Source organism: Numida meleagris, chromosome 3, assembly GCF_002078875.1.
Source record: "Numida meleagris isolate 19003 breed g44 Domestic line chromosome 3, NumMel1.0, whole genome shotgun sequence".
NCBI lineage: Eukaryota > Metazoa > Chordata > Aves > Galliformes > Numididae > Numida > Numida meleagris.
This window is the reverse complement of record NC_034411.1, coordinates 54,984,585-55,002,948: the sequence shown is the minus strand read 5'-3', so window position 1 is coordinate 55,002,948 and position 18,364 is coordinate 54,984,585. Positions and strand designations below refer to the sequence as shown.

Genomic DNA, 18,364 nt, shown 5'->3' with positions numbered 1-18,364 from the left:
CAGAGTGTAGGCACTCTCCAAAGAAATGCCCAACACAGTTTGAGACATGTCACAGTTAAATAAATGTTGTTGTGAAGCCTCTGAAAGATTTTAAAGGCCAAATAATGTGTCTAGTACAAAGAAAAATCTCTAGTAGTGTTTAGTTTGGAGTTTTGCTTTGTCATTTTTTATTTTGAATAAATGTACACTTTAAACAGTTAATAACTGTTAACAACGCTCCTTTTTTTTTTTTTTTAGGCCTGTCTGGTTTTCAGCTGAGGTAGAGTTGATTTTCCATCCTACCAGTTGGTATGATTCTCTGTTTTGGATTTAGGTGAAAAACAATGTTGATAAAACACCAACTGAATCCAGGACAGAACTAAACAATACTGAAGCATTCAGATCTGAACATACTCATTGGAATAATTCCACTAAACTATATTGTTTTCAGTTGATGTTCCCCGAACTGTCCCTGAAGAGTAATTCCCAATGTGCAATACTTGGCTACACCCTCACCGATGTTGAGTGAAGATGAACGTGATAATTTTCTTTGTATTAGAGATAATATGCCTATTTGTATGTTCCAGATTGCTTCATACAGTTCTCTAAGCACAGTCAGAGGAAGCTAATGAGCTCTAATTGATTTTGTAAATTGGTAACTTAATATTTTTAACATGTTATTCCAGCACTTACAATACCACAACTCTTTGTATTTCTTACTGAAGATAGTTATGTTAGCAGTGACACCACAGGCAGAATTTTATGTGAGGGGAAAAAAAAAATCATTAAATATTTTGGCTTTTCCAGAACAGTATGCTATAGCATCAATCAGTTTTTGTGAGTGTATTCTCCTGGAGAAGCTCCCACTACTTCTCCTATTTTTTACCTGTTCTGTGGGTCACTGAGAGTTGTCGGTCTCTCAGTTTTCAAAAGCATTTATATGCATTTTAAAATTTATTGTTAGGTTGTTAGGAGAGAACCATACATAGTAAACCAGTCTGTTTGCAAGGAATCCCTGGAAGAGCAAATCAATAAAATTAAAATGATGAAGACAGTTAAACAGTTACTGTTACCAGCTGACCTCCTATCAGTTATCTTGTGCTGGTGTGGCCTCTCTTGCCTGTGCTAATTGACCTTGACTTATGCTACTTGTTTTTTCCTTCTACTTCAGCTGCATAGCACCCCTTCTGCCCATAATGCAGCAACACAAGAAGTCAGCCTCTACCATTGCCTCTTGCCTTCTGAAACAGACTTGGGTATGAAATAAAACCCTCATGGCGGTCCACGGCAGAGCTGTAAGGAGAACACAGCTGGGCTGCGACTGGCTGATGGAATGGATGTTTGCCCAGAGCAGCAGATCTTAAGCAGACCATAATGTAGTAATGAAAGGAGTTTGCTAATTTGCAATATAGCCTGTGCTGACTGATAAAGGGATGTGTACAGTAGTCTCAGTCTTATCTCTTTTGCCAGGTTTACACTGGTGTAACAGCACTGAATTCAGAGAAGCATTTCCTGATTTCCTTCAGGGCAAGGGCAGAATCAGGTCTGATTTTGCACTGCAACCCAAACAGATAACAGCTCTCCCTAGGAAATATCTTAGGAATATTTAAGAATACTTCTTCTATATATGTGCATATTTATAGCTATCTCCATGTCGTGTGGATATTTTGGATCTTTCTGGTACCTCTCATTATAAAGTATTTCTAAGCTAAATCCAGGACAGACAAATTATGCCTCTGGCTTCTTTTAGTAAGGTAGCCTGCTTAAATCACTGCCACATTCTTCCCATAGTAGTCGCTTAAAATTAATAGCACATGCAGAGGAAAGACTAAACCCTTTGACGTCACTCCTGAAATGAGGAAACATAAACAGAAAAGGCTTCACTCCAGCGAGCTGACAGTGCTGAAGCGGATTGGTCTGCTTTCCCTTGCCTGTGGCAGTTGACAGCACCTCCCAGCCGTGCACGGCCTTCTGCTTGCTAACACAGGCAGGCTGACTGCAGCAAGCTCAGCTCTACCCCAGTCCGTACACTGGCAGAAAAGTGCACGCTATTTCTGATTTTTTTTTGCTTCTTAAGGTGGTTTATTGGCTGGGTTGGGGGGTCTTGGGGAGGTTTTCTTTTCCTTTTTTTTTTCCCTTTTTCTTTTTTTTTCTTTCTTTTTTTTTTTTTTTTTGTTGTTGTTGTTGCTGCTGTTACTTACTTGTATTCCTAATCCTGGATGCAGTTACTGGATTCTGCAGTACAAGTCTTCATGAACAAGCTGCACCGCTTAGAGATTTCACAGCATTCAAAGGTCACAGAACTGCCACTATGGTTAAATGTCTTGTTTAATGGTTGAGGTATGTACAGCAAATCTGAAAGAGCCAGCATGATGATTTCTGAAGGGGAACTAAAACTGTGAGGGGGAGAGGGAGATAATACTATTATTTACTGGGAAAGATTTTTGCTGTTGATAGTTACTACAGCAACAAGATTTTGAATTTCCTCCCTTTTTCTCTTTATTCAAACTAGATGAGAATTTTAACGTACGTTGGTTTAACTGTGTGATGGCAGAAGAAGATTGCAGAAATAATCTGCTTTGTAGTCCTTTCTGATCTGCTGAGGGAAGCGTGATTGCTTTCTGTGTGTGTTTTCTGACTGCTCTATGGCAGGAGAAGGTAGCTGGGACTCTGTTGGCTTAGATGAAAGGAGAAGAAAACAAACTCATTTGTATCCTGAGGGGGTTGTGAGTTCGTCTGAGAGTTAGAGCAGAGAAAGAAGTTGGAAATAAACAGATCAAGCAGGAGAGATTAACAGCCTCGTTTTTTTAGGAATATGTCTACCTTTTTTTCCCTGACTGCTTTACTTTGGGTTCTTAACTCTGAAATTAAGAAGCCTGTGCTTTGACTTAGGAGCAGATCCTCAGTGTGAAGGGATCAAGCTGATAACCTTATATTAATGCCAGTTTTCAGATAGCTTTTGCTACTCACCCTGAGAAAAGTGGGAATTAATTGGAAGTTGAAGTAATGCAGCCTGCTGCCAGTCTAAGAGCATATAGGCTCAATTCATATTTGAGCTAGTAATCTGCCTTGAATGAGTATTGCAGCAGCACAGTGGCCGGTGTGTGCTGCAGGAAGCGAAAGCAACTGCTAGCATAAAACTAACATTGTTTTTAGGAGCGTGATTCTAACATACAAGAGGAGGAGCCACTTGTTGGAGCTTGTGTATATGTGATCTTAAAAATAATTTCAGACGACACAGCCGATGTCCTTTATTAATTGGATTAAAATACAGGTATGTTCAGTGACTAGCAATTTTCACATTTTCCCAGTCTGTGAAACAAGACAGCTCTCTTTGAGATCTTTCTGTAGATATAAACCCTCTACAATTTGAAAATCTTTTCGTTTAACTTTAGAATTTACACCTGATGAGACTATCTATATAGCAAGGTAGAGAACATGAGCACACCTACCTCATGCAATGTGCCTGAAAGGGTTACAAAAATTAACCATACTAGGCTTGAACATGCCTGCTTAAGGACTGCAAAAATATTAGCTGTGAAATGCAGAGGATGTGATATGTGCTGTGAATGGACAATTGCTATTCTGCAGTGCCTAGTGGGAAAACAAGGACTTTGTGTATTGCAAATGCATAACTGCAGCTCCTCCATTTCCTCTGCTGTGTCTTTACTGATGGCTGCAGAAACAAAGAGGCTTGTCACGGATAGACTCTTTAGTGCCACATCTGTTCTGAGGTACTTAAGGACAATTTTTTTCATGTCATGCAACAGCCCCAAGTCAAGCTGTGATAGTTGAGCTATTATTCTGTAATCCCTGTGCCATTCTGCCCTCCACAGCCCTCCCCAAAATCTTATGGGAGCTGCCAGCTGTTTTAAAAACTGAAGCGTTACTTCTTTAGGCATAAGTTTAGAAAGATTAATATAGTATTTGTTCAGTGATCCATTATTAAATGTGACCAAGGGAAGCCTCAATCTAGAGGGGCTACAGTCTGTTCTGCGAGGGACAACCTTATAGCTACACAAAAATTACCATGTTTCCAAATGGCAGTCTAGAAGACATTGGTTTATACTTGTTTCCTAGAGTTAAATTAATCACTTTTGAGAGAAAAAATTAAAAATTAAATTAATCTTCTTTTGAGAGAAGCTTGGTTTTTAAGATCCAAAATCTGCGTTTTGTAGCAGCTGCTACTGGTGGTATAAATAGTAAATATGCTAAGTGTACTTCAGTTGAGGAAATGACACTGTTTTTACTTTACTAATGAAAGTTTCTCTGCAGTGCTTTCTCTGAACATTCTCCATTCAGCATCAAGAACAAAATACAATTTAAGGTTGGCCTCTGCAGAGGATAAGAAGCTTCCTAGCATTTGGAATCACATTGTGTCAAAAAGAGTGTACTGCAGAAGTTTCATATAATATAATGGCTGCTCTTTCTGAGGTTATTTCGGTAGAGGGGACAAGAGCTGTCACCTGTGAAGTGATTCCAGCAGAGTTATGCACACTCTATTGAACTTGATTCATTGTACTGCAGATCACCTTTAAACTGTGAAATCTTTAATTCTGTACCCTAGAATATAAATACAGCATATAACAGGAACTGTTGCCTCCCTTTCCTCCCCATTTAAGTGCTTTTCCCTCCTGGAGCTCAGCTCTTGGCTTGCCCTTACCAGATCTCTAGGTACATCACCAAAGCAGACTGATTTTCCAGAGTCTTTATTGCAATGATGAATTATAATTGAGGCATTCAGTCATACGCAATTCCTTTTCACTCACCCGGTGGTTCTTCTATCAATAGTGAAGCATCTTTTAAGGACAAACAGCCTGAAAAAGTGATATTTTATGATGCATACAGGGTTTTCCTGTAATTTTTTAGTCTTATAGGGAAAAAAACTTCTCTTGTACTGGTGATTTCCTTTGTTTAAGTGGTACAAAGCAGAAATGCCAACTACTCACCATGGTGTTACTGTCAAAAGACAAAGCCTGATGGCTCTTCATTTAATCATAAGAAATGTTTAACACCTAATCTGTCATGTGATCTTGCAAATATATGGCCAAGAGCTCTAGATGCAGTGGGGCTAACAGAAAAGCAAGTCATTTGGGACAGCCAGGAAGACATCCCAATTCAAATGAGCATTCTCAGCAAATCACTGTTCAGATTTTTTTCCATTTTAGTGCTTGAAATTCTTACAGCTCACCATGTGTTTGTCACAGGGTGAAAGTGAAAGGGACAGCTGGGGTCTTACCAGCTGCCAGAACAAAATTACGTGTTTTGTAATGAAATGATGGCTCAGTACTCTTCCTCCCACATTCATATTGGGTGGAAGATGGGTCTCTGTATGTTAGAATTATAGCATTCGTTTTTCTTGTTCCTGGCCTGTTTCAGCCAGAAAATAGATATATTCCTGCAGGGACATCAGTTTTTACACTTCCAGTCAAACACTGGCTTTACATATAGTGTGAAAATGGCACTTTCAGCCACAAGCTTTGGGCTGTGGAACTGATGTAATTTACAGTTTATGCCCTGGAGTCATTGGGACACTCAGACTTTCGGTTTCTGTATCCTAAAGCAGTTCAAAAGTTCTAATGCTTTTTATTTCCCTAGCCAACCTGAGGTGCATCTGTGTTGGCAATGACAGCTGTAAAGCCAGGCACCACAAAGGCCCTTATATGCAATTATGCAAGAGGGACTGGTAAACCTTTCACAGTAAGTGGAAAAGCAAAGAACATGTCTTCTGATAGCAGTAGATATTTGCCAAGTCTGAAGTATTATCTTTGTGTAAATAGTAGGGAGGTAAGTTGTATTTGTTCTATTTAAGCAAATTTATTTAATTTATTGAAATTTAAAATGCAGCATCAGTTTCTGAAAGCTTATTTAGCGAAAGGATTCTTCTGTCTTCTAGAAAATTGTTTAGAACCCTTCTAAACTCTATTTTTACTACTACTCTTACTTCAGCAGCATCCAAAGAACATAGCATTAGAAAAACATTATTTGGTCCTTTGAAGTTATCGTTTTTGTTTTCCTGTATCAGACTGTGTCAGAGTCAGAAGTGTATTGATAGGGTTCACAGTGCTCAAAACTAGTCTTCTGTTTTAAGGCCTCCAATTTTAAAATAGAAAATTAAGAAATCAGAGCCAGATCAGATAGAAGAGAGGGCAACTCCAGGAGCCAGACTTCAGTAGCAAATTTGTAAGCGAAAATTTTGGTGCAGGGACAGTTCTCAGAAGACAACAATTAAATGATTTAAACACTTCTCTTACATGTATTTGATAGTGTGGTATCTGTAATCCAACTATGCTGTAATTTCGAGGTACATTTTTCACTTGTTCTTAGAAAGTGAAAAATCTATAGCTATCATTTTATTATGTAAACAGTGTTGAACTATAGAAATTAAACTAATGAAAGGTCCCTACCGAGTTTGATTTTCTTACTCCTTTCTTCCTCCCAGTGGGAGCTGTGAGGATGGATGAGAACTCAGTTTAGCTACTTATTTAAGCCACATAGTCTCATGGTGGTATATGATACGCCTCTGATAGCTTGCTGTCCAGCCAAATAAGATATCCAGGTTGCCTGGATAGATAAACATAGCTGATGATCTCTCCCTCTTAATAGGTGGGGGTGAGCAGTTGGGATTCTCCCAGTCACATAGAAAGACAAATTTGTTATAGTTTATCTAAAGGAGAATTGCATGCAAACACAAAAAGCAAGATTTATTTTTCTTTGAGTAAGTTATATTAAAAATAAGAAACAAATATTTAGCAGAAGATATCTGCAGAGATTTCTTTCTGTAGCTGGTAGGTTTATACTAGTTACCCACAAAAATTCCTGGTATGAGAAAACACACCAACTAATCTTTCACTACAGTGTGTGTTAATGTCAGCAGTGTAAGATTTTTTAAAAGCACAGCACAAAATTTCCCATCAAATTAAATTTAGCTAATTGTCATGGAGGCATAAAAACACACTTGTGGAGTGACTGCTGCCAGGACCTGTGTACCATTCTCTATGTGGTCGTTCAGAGCAGTCTATGACTCTAACCCATCTGGATGTAGCAAAGAGGTTTTGGAAGGGATGAACGTTACCTTCTAAGGATAAAGTGGGAGGTAAGCATGTTTTTGACTTAATGTACAGCAACTAAGGTATGGCTCTGAGGAATGCACATCTTTAAGGGTGAAATCAAGGAATCTCAACTTTAACTAGAGAATTCTTGGAAGATGATATTGAGCTACTGCTACCATGTAATTGCTCATGCCCTGTGAAAAGTGCCCATCATTTGTTCTGAAAGAAAGTGTCTGTGCTCTCATGCTCTTCTTCTCTTCTTCCCCAATTCCCAGCCTTTCTCCCACAGCTCAGTTTTTGCAGTGCTTGTGAAGGCTGGCTGAGCTCTTGGGTTTGACCATTTTACACTAATATGGGGCGGCAACACTGCCGCACACTAGTGCAAGGGCTCATCCCTTGGAAAGAGAGCTGACAATTCCTAGGTGGTTGCTGTGCTTTAGAAATGAGCACCTATTGACATTAAATACCTTCGTACTTCCCCAAGCACTCAGCTGTTAGCCAAGGGGTGTAAATATTTTCCACTTTGCATGTTGTGAGCCTATTATAGACTTGGGAGTGCTGTTTGGAGAGTCTCGGAGGGCAGCATCTGCTTAATGTTTCTGTAGAGGAGCATCACTTTCCATCAGAAACTGAGGGTGCAGCAGTGCTGTGAGCTTTACCTATGTATGCAGCTGCACACAGAAATATACTAAATATGGGTAACATCTGACTTTTGGTTTCACCTCTCGCTCAGTTTGCCACTTCTGCTTGGCCGTAACCTTGTACGAAGGTTAAGCAGAAGGAGGGCTTGCTGTGTATCAGGTTGTTGGGGTGGATGAGGATTGCTCACAGAGAGACCCAGGGAGAGATGAATGTGGATGCAGGACATCTTGGTGGAGATGGGGGCACCTGGCATGCTTCTGACTTTGGGCTAACTGATAACCATGTTGAAACGGGCTATTGCTGTGATTCGTTTCAAATACTGGGATGTGACCTGGGTCTGACTGACTTATTTACAGGCATTTCTGTTTCACACACTGCCTCAATATCTGTCTATTAATAACAATGTTCAAGTGACATCAAAGCACCCATCGTAAATTTAATTGGTCAGTATATCTCAATTTTAGTCAATATTGCCATTAGAAGACTGTAAGACAGCCAGGAAAACAATTATTAGTTATGATTAAGAAAGGAGAACTTGCATACATCAGCAAAGGAGAGGAGGGAGGTTTTCCTCTTCAAGGAGTATGGTGAGTTTGTTTTTGCTGTAGTAGAACTGAGGACAACTTATTAATGAGCTCTCAGTACACTGAAAGTGACCCTACGGAACTAGATGACATAGAAAATAATGTAGTGTAGAAAGAGAATTATTATACTGAAAGTAGTATATTTTGCAAACTCTATTGTTCTGTTGTGGGGTTTTTTTGTTGGTTTTTTTTTTTTAACAAAAGAAAGATCTTCAGTTTTTTCCAACAAACTAGAGGACCCAGGTGGAAAGATAAAACGGGAATGTATTTCTTCACCAAGCAAATTCCTCAGGTGCACAGTTGCTTTGTTTTTGTAGGACTGATTTGAAAAGCAGAACCACTGAAAGGTAAAAAGAAGACTCAAATTGGATCAGAGTGTGAGAGTGTAAAATGGTATAGTTCCACTGAGATTAATGGGTCTCCATCAATTTATATCTGTGAAAGATCAGACCCACTGAGCATTCAGGACTTATAAGCACTACTCTTCACTAGCTGGCTCAAATATTAGGCTTGTTAGCCTTTAGCAGAACCTGTTTTATACCAGTGTTTTCCACCACTTCCCTGCAGTTGTACTGTCAAGCTGCTTTCAGTGGCCCACAGAAACTGTGATGCATTCTTTTCCTCCCATCACCTCCTTTCTCTCGTTTCTCATGCAAAAAAAAAAAAATGTTTACCAGATTTTATCTGAAGTCACAATCTCACAGTTAATTTTTAGCTTATGTGCAATCTGCAAAAGCATATATATTTGTCATACAGACAGGGCTGATCTCACTGTGTTCAGTATAGACAATGATCTGCTGCAATGGTACAGCTATGTATGTAATAATTTAAAAAACTAATTAACAGCGGGAAGATGGTAATTTTGCTTAAGGACCAAAATGCACAGCACTGTATCACAAGGTATTTTTCTTGTAGCAAGTCTGAAACATCCTGTCTCTCTGAACCATGAAACCATGGGTGTTGTAATAATATTCACCACCAGAATATATCTTCTGTAATAGTACAGTTTGCTGTCACAAAAAACAGCATAACACAAATATCTTGACTGAAGTTCATGCTATATATCATCATCAAAGCCTGAACCCACTTCAGTTTTTAAATGAAATGGCCGCATCTAAAAAGCTGCTGATCACTAGAGCTTGTCTGGAAAGCATTTTTTGCCTTCTTCCTCAGAAAGAAGTAGCCAACGACCCATGCTTTGTGCTACTAAGAGGGTAGGGGAGAGAAACATTCAAGTTCCCTCTCTGCTTCTGCTGGTTCCCCAGGGTGGATGGCCACAGCAGCATTCCTGGGCACTGGGGGTTCTGGCAGACACGAGCTGCAGCCCACTGCTCCATGCAGAGTCATGGCTTGAAACTGAGGCCTCTGGGTTGCAGTAGCTGAAGTGACACATGAATCCTGTCCTGAACCAAAAGACCTTCTAATTGGTATTTTGTCGAAACAGGCACTTCTTTACTGGCTTTCATTACAGCAAATTGTTGATCATTGGAGAAAAGCATGAATGTAATTTGAGGAAAAACATCTCACCACTACTGAAGAACTCTGACCTTGCCTGTGATGACTGAGGGACGCAGGGACTTTTAAAACCTAGTTACTTGACGTAGGTGCCTACTGAAAAGAGGTGATCAAAAACCTTGTTCCAATCATTTGATCTTTTGGAAAAGTCAAGTTATATCTATTTATTTTATTGAGCCTGCTTTAAAAGCTCTAAAGTTCACTGAAGCCTTTAATTTCCTTATCCTTTAGCAATCCTTTTCTCACCTTCCTCCCAATAGGCCTAGTAGTACTTATTTTTTATTCTGAAAATAATTGAAAAATTAGCAGCACTTCGTGCTTTATTATTTAATAACTGATGAGCTTATTTCTTCATGTTGAGATTTTCTTGTAGCGATTACGGCTTTTCATCTGTAGAAGAAACTTGCTTTAAAAAGAGGCTTGCACACCCACCACAGCATTCCTTTCCTTCTCATCCTCCCTCTACATGCAGGGCTTCAGGGCTTCTGCAGTAAAGGAGCATGGAATTCTGTTTTTTATTTTTTGCTTAAACACCATAGCAAGCATTTTTTAAAATCCAATCATGAGAAAAAGAGAGGGTCATAATATTTGAACATTTCAGGTGGTCAGAATACCTCTTGAGGGGTTGCCTCACATTAATCTAGACCACTTATGAGTTCCACTGCATTCAAATTTTTAAATTATTATTCATGATTTACTGTAAAGATATGCTAAGCGTCACTTGGTTATTCCATTTTTTTTTTTTTTACTTTCAATCATGTTTACTATTAATGTGAAAAAGCCTGAGCTGAATTCTCTTCCAAGTATTTTTAGAAACTATTTCGTATTTCATAAAAGAATAAAGTAAAAAGCAGTTAATGCCAATCTGTGTTTGCCATTGTAATTTTTTATGAGTGCTGATGAAAACTAGTTTGCAAATAAATGATTCTTTCTCTAGAAGGGTCTCAAGAGCTCCAGATGTTTAACATGTAGAAAGCAATTGGCAGAGAGCTCTCAGTGCTTTGTAGCTGCCCTTTAATTGTCAGCTGCTGACAGTATCTTGACAGTTGACCTTCTTCAACTCCAATTTTAGGAGAGCTTCAAAAGCCTCTGGGCTACTCGATTTCTAGAGATGCTTTCTGGGAGATCATATTAAAGGAGAATTTTTTCCATTTTGACTCTCTTATCCTCATTTTTTGTGAGAACACTTGTCTAAAACTTACCTTTTCAACACACTGATTTATAGGCTTTGGCATGGGCACTAATGCTGTTTCTCCACATAGACAGAAAATTAGTCACAATCTGATGTTAACAACTTCTCCATTACCTAGACCATTTTACACTTATATTAAGTTCAACACAAGCAAATCTAATGCCTTTGAACAAGCCAGGGAGTTATTGTCCATGTTGCAAGTATATGGGATGATAAATAATTTATGAAGTCGCTATTGTAAGTCAGCCTCTGGCAGAATGGAATCTGGCTTCTCATACCACTGAATTCTACAGAGAAGTACCACTTGAGTGCAGCAGAGAGAAAACTTTGTTTTAGCTAATTTACAATAAAAAGTTAAGTATGAGTAACCCTGTAGACGTATTTGCTCTACTACTTCCTACTGGGAGATGAGATTCAACAGTTTGCCTTCAGATTTGACATACTCCAGATTTTTCTGTAGCAGTAACAAATAATCTGCACTGTAGAGACCGATAGGGTTGTTCTGAGGTATAGGATAGATGTAGATTTCAGCAACCAGGATATCAGGAAAAGAATCGGTGAAGAGTCCACCACTAGAAATTTTTGTCAAAAGCAACAGTGGTGGTGTATTTATCTGCTTGTCACTTAAACTGCCCTCATTGCATTTCAGAATCAAGTACCTGCATATCACAGGGTGATTTAGTCCTGTTCCTTTGCATCTTTCCCATGAATCTTAAGCATTCCTTCTGCAATCCCTCACGGCTGGAATAGAAACTCATTGGAAAGTCAGACATGTAAAAGGGACTGGCTTTAGTCTTAGCCAAAGCAGATGAGAAATTCAGTCAACCTAAACTTTCAAGTTTTTTTTATTTTATTTTACTGCTTTTTTCTTCAGGGAGTACAAAACCAAACTTCATAAAAAATTGGCTTATCTCATTACTTAATAATTTCTACATTTAAAACTAAAGAATTTTATTTCTAACTAATTTTTTAAAATGGAAATATAAAAGAAAATAGAATTTTTTTTGTCTTGATTCTGGACTGTTACATCTACACTGTCCCTTTGAACTCTGAGAAAGATGATGCACCATCATAAGGCACACTATGGGGCCTTATGATATAAGGGCAGGCATAACGGGAAAGTATTTCCTAGGTTACCATGAAGTTTCAGAAACCTTTCTGATTAAGACTGGTAACAGAGTGAAAGAGAGAAAGGCAAATAGAGATGATCTCAGAGACTTAAGATTCCAAATAGGAACATGATACAATGTTCAGACTCATACCAGATGAAATGCTAACCTTGGAAAAATTGTATTGAGCTAAGAGATTATTTAAGGCTATTGCTCTGTGTTGCAAAGCTGTGTGGCAGTACCGGTGTAGTATGAAAATATTGCATGTAATATATTAGTAAGAGTAGTAAGATTCAATTAGGTAAGATATTGTTTCCCACAAGAAGCTCAGCAAACTTGAATGTATTAAGAGTTACTTTTTTGAAATGGCTTCCCTAAATGCATATAAGTATATTCTAAGAGTTGGAGATTCAAGCTTTAGTCACTCCCAATTTTATAACTGTTAAAGCAATTAATTATTGTTTAAATGTAATGTTTAGGTATCTATTTTCTGTGTATGAAATGCAGAATAACCCAATATTTATATAAGCAGTTAATTTTGACAGCCTTTTATAATGGAAATTTGGCCATTTCATAAAACAAATAGTTTGTTATGGAAAATTACACTGTATCCTAGGGATGTGGTCTTTCTATAAACTGAAGGTAGAAATACCTCAAACGTGTATTTGATTATTTTTTATGATAAAAAATAAGGGTTCACTCCACACCATATGCACACAGAACACAAAGCACAAACTCCAGTTTCAGCAGATGAGGTGGAAACCTTATATACCCTGGGGTATACATGGTATGATCCCATAGCTCTGCTAATAGTGCACCTTCCCTTAGAGTAAATTGACCCAGCAAGACTGCATGGGTCTACTTTACTTTAACAATAAGAATCACTCTCAGAGAATTTGTCTCTGCCCCAAAATCCCCTGCTCTGCTTGACAGGGTAGTGGCAGGGTGTGTGCAGATAGTGAGCGAAAGGGTGGAGGTGGAAGAAACGGGAAAGGGTGGATACAGAGAAAGATAGGGGAAAACTGCACTATGTCTTTTTGTATTAATGGACCTTCCTCCATCTAATACTCCATAGCAAATTGCTGATACTGACTGTACTTCATCTCTATTTCTCCTCATTTCTATTAAGCCTTAATCTTTTGACCTCCAACATTTATGCCATGAGAAATGGCTGCCATGAGAAATAACTAGTCCATTCAACATCATGGTTATTAGGAGTTTGAGTCCAGCTTCTTAACAGGATTTCTTCACGATGCTTGACTCTTCCACTCTGTTGATATAAAGACTGTCTCCACTGTCTGGATAAGGATTGTTTGTATTGGAGACGTCTCTGTAAAACTTTAAAATGAGCTGATGAGAAACATAATTAGCATATTCCTCAACAATCCCCTTTCCAACTGCAAGAGATATTTCTTTCAATTTTTCAAACAAATCATCACGTATTTAAAGAAGAATAAGTGAGAGAGCAAGTCATAAGCTATAGTCCTACCTTCTGCAACACTGAAGAGCTTTCATCCTTGAAAACAAAGTGTAAAACTAAAAAAAGAAATCTGAGAAGACTGTAGGAAATGTAAAGATTTTTCTTCTAGAACAAGCAGTGTTGAGGATCATTATTTATCCCCTCTTAGTCATTTATTAACCTCACTTATTCACCCTGTGATATCTCATTATGTACAAATATTAGGATCATTAACACATACCTCGAGAATTGTTTATGGCAGTTTTCTTTAATATGTGAAAAAAAAAAACCATAATGGCAGTATCTGCAAAGAGCGTGTTTCACAACAATAATATGATCATGTGTGGATTTTTTTTTCAGTGGAAAAGGATGAGTTAAAATGGTTTGGATGATTTAGTTCTTTAACAGTGTATTTAGTCATGAAACTGGTTTTACGTATAGGACTGTCTGAATACTGAGCAAGTTCCAGGGCCTTTGTAGGTCTTTACAATGCCAGCTTATGGCACTAGCAATCAATTCTTGTATTGCTCAATTATTTTAATAGTTTTAGAAATTCCATAAAATGTTTATTTATTCTGTGATTGTTTTGGAAAACTGAGACAAAATATTTATGGATTTGAAATATTTTTATTGCTTTTTAAAAAATTTGTAATAGTACAAAATTTATAATTGTGAATCATTTATGAGTTCTTAAATGCAGTTTTAAGAGAAAATTGGAGGATCTAACAGAAAGTCACAAAATGAAAGAAGATCAGGGAAGATCAGAACTATGACTGGATGTTCTTCCAGTCAAAATGTCATGGGAAAAAAAAAGGAAATATAGTAGATACAAGCTGAATTCCCTTAGCTTTGTCCTAATGTTCCATGTATGAAATAGGGTTGTGTATGTTCCATAAAGAAAGTAGTATGATTTTATTCAGTTTATATCTGAGTCTATTACAAGAAAAATCCTACTCTTTTGTTCTACCAACCTGGCCTTTCTACTTTGTGTATTTTCTGTAAGTTGAGCATTAATACTCTGGTGACTAATGTCTACGCATTTTATTTTATCTAACAGCTCAAGACTTTCTGGGATCCACTCTTAATTTCTTCTTAATTTCTTCCCCTGGTACCTTGCATTCTGATATAACAAGGTTAATGCTGCGGCTTTGTAGGCTTCACCATATCTCTCAACATGTTTGATCACAAATAAATGAGTTCAGCAAAATTACCTTCCTGTTGCTAGCACATCAGCAAATCAGGCTACACCTCTATTTAGATTCCAGCTTCTTAATGGTCCTGAGGATATCAGTACAATTTAAAATAAATTCCCTGAGAAACTGGTCTGCCTCGGTGGCGTTTGGTACATGGGAATTCCACCGTAAGGAATAAACAGAGGTCACCCCATGTTTTACATCGTTCTCAGAAACATCAGACTAGACAGCTAATGTTTGACTACAGGCATTAAGCCTCTAGGCTTCACTGTCTATTCCTTATTTTCCCTGTACTTGTACCACCATTAATAACGACATCAAAATATTACCTGTGCATTATTCTTGCAGTAGCACCCTATGTTACAGGAAATCTTGATAAAAATACATTTTAACACAAAATAATTTCAATGCTAGGAAACAAGTCGAAGACTAAAGAAGATTTGTTTATTTTTGCTCTCGGAATTTCGAGCCCTTCCTACTCTGAAATCTTAAGACACTCATTTTCTCACTATCTGTTCCAAAAGCATACAGAAGCAGTTTTTTCTTTTTTTTCTCTTTTTTGTTCAGCAAACCTTGTCATTCTTCATAAACAGAAGTATTCTTTTCAAGAAGCAACATATACACAGAATAAACATACGTGTATATATGTTGCTAAAAAAGGAGATCTACTTAGTTTCCACAATTTCATTTTCATAATGAAGTTCTTATTATACATCTGCCCACTTGAAGTTTAGTCTACAAACCTGTTCAGCTGTTTCTTCTACAAAATCTGAAGGTTGTTTGTAAATCAAGTGCGCTCTCTGATTTGCCTGCCTTTATTCAAATACTTCATAAAAAGTCTCCCCTGCTATGTCACAAGTTGTATGGAACAAGCCACCAAGCATGCCCGGTGCTGTTAGTGTCCTTTTTTAACCACTGCTGGTTAGTTAGTTCTGTGGGAACTGGTGGTAACATCAATTCAGACCCTACTTACAGGTCATCCTTGTACAAGCTCAATAGGCTTTAACCAGTATTTGATCCTTCTATTTAATACTCAGGTGCAGAAAATCAGGGATCACAATCTTCCTTTTTTCTATTTTAAATGAGAATTAAAATTATGTTCCTCATTTCACAACGATGTCTGGAAGTGAGTTGGTTTCCTAGAATATAAGGCTTTCTTAAATTTGTATTAAATTATCTGTAAGAAGTAAATATTTAGAGTCAATAAATTTTAATGAAATACTGTAATTTAAATATATATTCACATCAGTACTGAAATCTTTATGAATGGATTTGTAACTTACAGCAGAAAGGTAATTTAGAATGCAAATGGGAAATTTTGTATGAATGAACTGAGCAGAACTTTTGTAGAAACTACTATTTCTAGGCAGAGGTTTAATGCTTCAAGAAAAAAAAAAAACACTGATCCATAACGTTCTTTAATAATACAACATTTAGGAAGCCTAAAGTGCTGATTTTTAAGTACAGAGTAAGAAAAGCTTACCAAAGCATTCAGAATATCTTATTACCTCTGGTCTTCTGTATACAGCATAATCATGTCAAATTAGCATTTCCTATTTACCTATTCAGGAAGACTGCTTCTGTTAAATCAAAAACAAATGTCAGATGGCCACATCATAGTTTCTAGCAGCTTACTGCAAGAGCAGTCTGCAGGAGTCATCTGTTTCAAAGTTAGAATGCTTCCCTGTAGCATCTGGGTTCTACAGCGATCATTTTTTTCTCTCACTTCACTTGCTTCATTATCTTCAGCATTAGGTAGTTCATCTTTCTGTGAAGAAGATTTTCTTTTTCAAATATAATGTTCTTCTAAGTAACGGATGGACTTGAGAAGTAGAGGAAAACCATATAAATTCCAAGTAATTATCATCTGAAAGCAAATTTGCTACTGGAAATGAGTTACAAGGAAGCTGTAATACATTTGTGACATTTGAAAAGGCAAGGGTAGTAAATGCACATTTGAGAGTACATGTTCCACAAGATCAGATATAAATTTTCCTTCACCAAAACCAGCATGTATGGGAACAAGCTATGAATAGATAAAGATACAAAGCATCTGAACTATCTAAATAAGTCAAAACTGTCTATTTCTGGAAAAACAGTTATCTGATTTGATGTTTTTGATATCTGCTATGGCTTTTCTCAATAAAAAGTTCTTTATTGGACAGCTTAATTCTAATATAGAGAAATATATTTCAGATAAATTAATTCTACTTCTGTATTCATCAATAAAAATCAAATAACAGGAATAATATAATTTACACTTAAGTACACCAGTATGCCTCACTATTGCGACAAAATATATTTTCATTTTTTTAATACCATTTTTTCAAAGATAATCTAATTTTTTTTTTTCAGGATATCATAATACAGTCTGGCTTTCCTTTAAAATGCAAAACTAAGCACAGACCTGCATGAATGACAAAGGAATCTTTCTTATTGGTAAACCTTTTATCCTATGATTTTACTCCCTATATATTTACTTGCGTTACAGTTATGTGTGAGGGCTTCCCTCTGCCACCTCCATTGTGCTACATGCTGTGTGATAAGGTGCCATACAAACAGAGAAAGTCACAGTTGGGTCATTTTACACTGAGTGTATCAAACTAAATAGGAGAAACAATGTGAGCGTGCAAAAATAAGGTTATATATTTGCACTTGTTAACTGCTGCATTAGTTGATATCTCCATTTTTTATGTAAAAATGAGATGATGAACTCAAACTTTCTCAGATGTCACAAATGTATCATTGATACAGAATTTAACCTTTATGCTTACTTCACAGCAAAAATATTAGTGAAATTACCTCTCTTTTTGAGGTACTTAAACTTTACCTTCATTAGAAGTTATTGTTTCTTGTGCGTGCTTGCTTACTGAGATGAAGCTGTGAGCCTGTCTTTGAATCAAGAATCAAACTTGATTCAATTTAACAAAAACTGTATAGGCTTTCTTACCTGACAGATCGTAACAACTTTACTGAGATCACTGGAGTTTAACAGTTTATTAACAATCCATGGTATGAGGCCGTATCTGCACTGCATTGACTTCTGGGCTTCCAAGCCTAAGAAAGACGTGGAGTTACTGAAGTAAGACCAGTGAAGAGCTGCAAGGGTGATTAAGGATTGTGAAGATCTGTCATATGGGGAGAGGCTGAAAGAGATGAGTCTGCTGTTCATGCTGTAAAACAGAAGGCTAAGTGGAGATTTTAATCATTGTTTATAAACAGATGATGGGAGAGTGTTTGGAAGACGGAGACAGGCTGAATTTGGTGATCTCCAGAGGTTTGTTCCAACCTCAGCTATGCTGTGACTCTCAGCAGTGGACAAGGCACTCAGAAGATCAGCAGACTGCAAACTCTGACAGATAAGACAGGACTGCCAGCACATATTAGCTGTGAACATACAAATGGCAATAATATAATTTAGGGAGAAAAGAGAAGAAATGTTCCCCTATTAACAGATTTTCCGCAACAGGGAGTGTCAAGCTACCAAATTATTTCAAGAAATTGTAGAAATTCAAAGAATCAAAGAATCACAGAATGGCTGAGATTGGAAGGGACATCTGGAAACCATCTGGTCCAACTCCCCTCCTAGAGCAGGTTGCCCAGGTCCATGTCCAGGTGGCTTTTGAATGTCTCCAAGGA

At 37.4% G+C, this 18,364-nt stretch overlaps 1 protein-coding gene across 4 annotated transcripts in view; it reads left to right on the top strand.

The window, feature by feature from the left end:
* PDE7B (phosphodiesterase 7B) overlaps positions 1,863-18,364 on the top strand; it is a 167,389-nt gene continuing 150,887 nt past the window's right edge. The window contains exons 1-2 of one of the 4 annotated variants that reach the window (XM_021389857.1): positions 1,863-2,000; positions 2,205-2,319. In XM_021389857.1, the coding sequence (XP_021245532.1) occupies positions 2,299-2,319 (21 nt within the window). In that variant the 5' untranslated portion in view covers positions 1,863-2,000; positions 2,205-2,298. Of the gene's footprint in view, positions 2,057-2,136; positions 2,320-3,208; positions 3,254-18,364 lie in introns of those variants that run through there. The other 3 variants (XM_021389856.1, XM_021389858.1, XM_021389855.1) reach the window with 3 other exon arrangements.